Source organism: Mycteria americana, chromosome 11 (assembly GCF_035582795.1).
Source record: "Mycteria americana isolate JAX WOST 10 ecotype Jacksonville Zoo and Gardens chromosome 11, USCA_MyAme_1.0, whole genome shotgun sequence".
Lineage (NCBI taxonomy): Eukaryota > Metazoa > Chordata > Aves > Ciconiiformes > Ciconiidae > Mycteria > Mycteria americana.
The window spans coordinates 1,405,074-1,411,073 of record NC_134375.1 but is presented as its reverse complement, the minus strand read 5'-3'; the positions used below and the strand labels follow the sequence as shown (position 1 = coordinate 1,411,073).

The 6,000-nt window shown below is 39.0% G+C and overlaps 1 protein-coding gene across 4 annotated transcripts in view; it reads right to left on the bottom strand.

Annotated features, from left to right (window-relative positions):
* Positions 1-474: 474 nt before the first annotated feature.
* Positions 475-6,000, bottom strand: part of FGD3 (FYVE, RhoGEF and PH domain containing 3) — a 113,459-nt gene continuing 107,933 nt past the window's right edge. For 3 of the 4 annotated variants that reach the window (XM_075514086.1, XM_075514083.1, XM_075514087.1), the window contains one exon: positions 1,435-2,413. In XM_075514086.1, coding sequence (XP_075370201.1) covers positions 2,189-2,413 — 225 coding nt within the window. In that variant the 3' untranslated portion in view covers positions 1,435-2,188. Of the gene's footprint in view, positions 973-1,434; positions 2,414-6,000 lie in introns of those variants that run through there. The other variant, XM_075514085.1, reaches the window with a different exon arrangement.

Below are 6,000 nucleotides of genomic sequence, written 5' to 3'. Positions count from 1 at the left end.
ACTCTAAAAGCTCTTGATAATTTGGGGCTTAGTCATAAAGCAGCGATTTCCCAGGCAGGTTCCTTGCCATGTGCCCTGAAAGTGGAAAGGCATGCTGGAAACGAAGTTGCCGCATGAGAACTGTGATAAAAATGCCCGCAGGTGCCATCGTGTGTTATCGTTGCTGGTACACTACAAATATTTTTTAGATTTTTTTTTTTTTTTTTTTTAAAGATCATGACCTGAGGAATATAAAATGAATAGATGTGTATTTGACATACTTATTTATAAAAAAAGAACAAAATGGAAAAAAATTGCAAAAAAGGTGTGCTAAAGTTTTTTTCTTGGTTAATAAAAATAGCAAATGAAAGATGTATTAAGATACATTAATTTTGTTTTGGTTTACCATTCTCTCTTCCCATTTCTCTCTTGGTAACAAAGAAAAAGAACCAAGCAAGCAGAGTAATAAAGGAAAAACTTTAAAACAAAACAAAACAAAAACCCCAACCCCCAAAAAACCACCCTCAACCCCAAACCAGAAACAATACAAACTGAGTAAATTTTTAAGGCAAGCATTATACATCATTACATTTTCAGGGAAGCTCGGGGGAGGAAATAACACACACAGAAAAGGATTCCTTTTCGTGAACTATACGATAAAAATTACTCTGCAAGAAACCTTTTTCATGCTAACTGATCAGAGGGGGGGAGTAGGGAGGAGAGGGAAGATGCAAGTCTCATGAAATTTTACCAGTAACTAATTAAATACATGGCTTCTAATTTTTAGTGTCATGGACTTTAGGTATATGATTTGTTACACCAGTGTAAAAAAAAAAAACCACCACCAAACCCCAAACAAGGAAAAAACCAAATCCTTTTCTGTAGGTAAGAAAAATACTCACTGATGCAGATCACTAATTTTCAACAATCCTAACAAACTCTGGCTGTAGGGAGTAGCTTGCTCTTTCTACTAATATCAGAAAATGTAGAAGGCTGAAGAGGAAACAAAAGTTAAACCAAACCATTTAAAAATACAGTACTGTGACAGATTTTATTTCATTTTTATCAGTACTACATGCTTACTACCACTAGGAGCAGACATGCCTTTTTTTGTTTGTTTTGGTTTTTTGTTTGTTTTTTTAAACCTATATTAAATGTTGACCTAAAGCTTGCTGTGCCTTGGAGATCTGGCTCAGGAGTTAACTGCATGAATTTTTATTTAAATAGCACTTAAGTTTGAAAATAAGACAAATACAGGTGAACAGGACAATTAAATTACAAATTCAGTTCATACAAATATCTCTTATTCTATGCACTAAATCCTGTCAATTAGCTGAGATCTTTTAAAAATTCTTGAAATACTTATGAAACATTATTTACAAATTATATAAATAAATCCTAGGTCACTTTTAAACTAACCAATACAACAAAAAAGTCACCTTTTTGTACTGTGTGTACTAAAAATGTTCTTGTTTATTGATCATAACCCAGTTTGCAGTATAAAACGTTTGTTCACTTACATCAAAATGGGTTCAAATAGAAGGAAGGAAGGTATTGGTTTCAAAAGAAAACAAAACAATCTTATAAATGCTTAAAATCAATGAGGCTTCTTAATGTTCTTTTCTGCAGAGTTTGCAGTCATTTTTAGAAGTCCCTTCTACAGTATTTGTCTTGTGAACAGGTCATCTCAAAATAGCAGAGACATAGTTTTAGCAAAGGGAAAATATTCAGTACATTGCTCACACGTCACAAAGACCTTTTACCAGGAGGGAAAGGACAGAGAACGGAATGTCAGTGGCCAGCACAAGCCTTTACAACATTTAACTTAAAAGGCAGCATTTATAGAACTAATCACAGACTATACACATCCTGCACTGAACAGCAATCAAACAGACTGGAAAATATACATTTAGGAAAACAAGAGACTGATGGTTTTCCATTACCTTTGTTAAAATTAATGCTTTTCTCCTTGTCTTTTGTTTTAAAACCAGCATCGACACCACCAACAACTACAACTACCTTTGCCTTTAACATAATATATGCCAGGTAACTACTGTACGTGAGAAATGTACAATAAAAGGAGAGAAACCACTGAATTTCCTATGCAGACACATGAAAATATAAAGCCATACAGATTCCAAAGTGCCATGAATACCAAATTCAAGTGATGGTTTATAGCATGTAGGAAAGAATCTAAATGGAACTTGCTCTATGGGTTGCCGAGCCCTTCAGCTGTATCTTCAGTTTCCCCTTTGGCTGCTTTGGTGAGAATTTCCATCCATTTCATCTGCAGTTCTTCATCTTCCGCACTGAAATACAGAGTTTGCTGGGACTGGCAAAGCTTAAAAACATGCTTTACTTCAAACTTCTCACCAGAACCTGGTAAACTGACTTCGTATCCAGGCAGAGGAATAGGACGTGGGCCCCGTCCATCCTAAAGAAGAAAGAACAAATTCAGCAACAAATGGTATTTGAAATGGGAGGAGCAGGGGAGAAAGGGAAGAAAGATTTCCTCTCAATGGGTTTAAAGAAACGCCTGTTTCAAACAGTTTAAAACTTGCTTTGAAGTAGTAAGATGTGATTGGAGAGACGTTACCCTACACCTGAGACATGGTCACCAGGCACACGCTCAGGCTAGGCAGCTACACCACGACTCTCACCAAGCCAGAGTGTCTCGGTGTGTGCCGCTGGCTGACAACCCCTCCGTGCTAGAGCCGCAGCCGGCCATCCCTGCCCACAGAGCAAACACGCATGCACACGCTTCAATAAGCACATGAACGCAGTTCCAGAGTAAATGTGCATTCGGCTCCTCGTTTGGTACTGTACTTAGAAAACAGAGAAGAGGCAATATCGACTGCTTAACTTAAACCAGTAAAAGGCAATGACTTATTGGTGCTTTATTCTTCTTCTTTAACAGATTCCCGTTCGCAGTAAGAATACAGATCCAGCAGTGGCATGGCTGGGGATTTTCATGTAATTTCACGTAACTTATGCATGTTGTTTTTTACAAAAACACGCTTTGCATTAGGTGCAGGCACTCAGATCCAGCTGAGAATAGTTCTGTGTAGTCCTTTTTGAACCCCATGGGACATTTGTAAGATTAGTTTAAAGGAGACAAATAAGCAGAGCTGGACACTGAGAGACACAAAGACAACTACCAGGGAAGAGACTTTGAAATAAAAGAGAATTTCAGATTCTAAATCAATCAGTGAAGCTTCTCAGAAGGTCTTGGGTTATTTATGATGCCTTTCAGACTTGTCAAGGAAGTCGAAGCTCAGATTCCTGAGCATCCTTTAAAGGCCAGATTAACTCACAGATCTAAGGAGCGATACAACTCTCTAACAGTCACATCTTGAGCATCAACCAGCTCCTCTACTAAGCTCTCAGGAAATGTGTACTTTGGCAAGGCAGGGTGTGCCATGATCAAGCAACTCGTTTCAACTGATGCCATCAAAGCATTTTCAAAGGTGGGTCCCCAAACTGAAGTCTAAACCACACAGGCATCAAACATCTGTAAGAAGTCGTCGCCTCTTGTAGCAGCTACTTGTGTAGCAGCCTACTCAAGTTCAATGCCTCATACCAAAGTTAACAAGGCAACCCACAAAGAGGTGGCAAAGTCATTCTTTTGTCACCCCATACTGAATGCAGACAATTTAGTAAATCTGGAAGGGGACCACAGCTCTGAGAACAATGGCAAAAAAAATCTACTTTTCTAATACTTAGACTAAAGTAATTCAAGTTTCAGAACTGTTCGCATCAATGCAAACACAAACATTAACTAAAGGGGCAAAAAATACACAGTCAAAAATGTGTCTACACATTTTATTAAATCAATACAAGCTTCCTGATTTATTAATCTACTACTTGTTATTGTTATGCAAAAATGCCAGAGTCCATCTGGTTGAAGACCAAGCACTATTCAAGGAGATTTACGGCAACTTTGGGTCAAACACTAAAGAATTCAGTTCTTATTTGAGTGCAAGTCATTGTGTTAAAAGCAGCATACAATTTCTAGATCCTGACACCATAGCCGCATCCGTATAAACAGGGAGGTCTTGCACATGCAGAAGTTTGAACTAGTATGTACAGAGTAGCTCTAGACCTGCATACGTGGCAGTGCTAAAGCGAGCAAATATGGGACTGATGAACACAAAACGCACAAGAGCACATGCAAGCTCAACCATACCTGCTTCACTGATCTTGTTTTACAAAAAGAGATACTAAGACTTGTCACATGTACGATTGGCGGTTGCCCATGACAATGAAAAATGATATCGTTTGTAGCCAAGAAGTGCAGCGTAAGAGCAAATTGATGTTTGAATTGTACACGTTACACCTACCCAACACGTGCAGACACAGGCAAATTAAGCAGACTGCCTTTGGTCTTGCTTCCTCCCTTTTCTTAATATGATGCCTTTGTCACTTTCTCTGTACCTGCCTGATCCAAAAGGAAGGGATTTAAATTATCTCTGAAAAGCTGCACTACTGACAGATAAAGGTGAAGCATGCAGCCTCCAGTCATATCACACACCCAAACCAGATCTCTCTGCCGGACCATAAGCATCTCTGGATTTCCTCTGGCACTGAGCCTTCCCCTCCTACCAAATCCAGGGGCTGTTCTGCACCCACGAGGAATTCAGGCTCTACGCTGAGCACATAAGTAGGATTTACAAGCCTTACAGAGAGATAAATGTCATATTCCATTTTTAAGAGCCTACTGGATTTGGCTGGTTCAGGTTTTTTTGTTTAAATATTTCTGTATGCAACATACTAGGGTTGCATGATATCAGTATTCCATCAAACCAAACTACCCAGTGCTGAGAAGACCTTTGCTTTCGGGTTGATTTCAATCATTTTCCAGAGACAGCGAGTGATACACAAAAACCTACTGGATGTATAATACTGTCAGTAATCACAAGCATTGTGCACTTATCCTGACTCTAAGCAGCATAATACAAATGAGTTATTTACCTAGGTAATTACAGCCGCATTTATTTATTGCTCTACTACAGCCATTACAACACGCAGGGTTTAAGATTTGGGAATGGATAGCTCAATTCCACCATACAGGCAGTTCTATTTCATGCACCCCTCCATACAAACATCTTTGCAGTGTGTAAGCTCTCTTACACAAATATACAGAACAACAGTTACCCACTGATGGACCACTATCATTTTCCCCTACTACTTTTGAGTAGGCTTAGAAATAATCCTTGTTCTTCCACCCAAACTCCACTCTCTACCCACTTATGATCTAATCCCAACTTTGCACAAATCGTTGAGAGACTCCCGTGACGTGATGGCGTGCCAAGATCGAAAGCTCTGCAGGACCATGAAAAAGAACAGGCAGAGTTTCGTGCAGGGCCAATCAAAGCTTCACCTAATCAGGGTCAACAGACAAGCCACAAAAATACTTCTCTAAAACCCTGAGCTCAACTTCAAACTCAGCTACTCCCCTACTTTCTAGGAGTAAATCACATTTACATGATGAATAAAAGACTTTTCTTCAGAATTTATAAAGCAAAATTTTCTCTTGGATCAAACCTGATAATTATTATATACGCTAGCTCTCGCTATACTAGGTTTACCCTCCGTATTTCTCCAAAATTCATTACTTCTCTAGCTAGCTGGGACTCCTTAATCCTGCATTTCTCAATCAGGTGTAAATTAACGTCAGAGCTCTGGAGATAGTTGCGCATTTTGCGAGGCCAACAGGGGCAGAAGCTCCAGGTGGAGCCCTTGGAAAGACAGACTAATTTCTATAAAACTGCTGATCCTTGGTGGTCTTTGCCTATAAGCAAACTCTTATAATTCAACTCAGATAAACATGACAAACAGCTGCACAAATTCTGTCTCAGTTTGAGGACAGATAAAATTGGTATGATTTCCATTCGTAAATAAGCTGTGAATTTTATCCTCATGCATAAAGCCTTATGCAAGACTTAAACTGTGAACACTCAGGGGATTAATTCATTCTCCTGGAACAAGGATCTAAAGCAAAAGAGCAGTTTTCTTGCTATT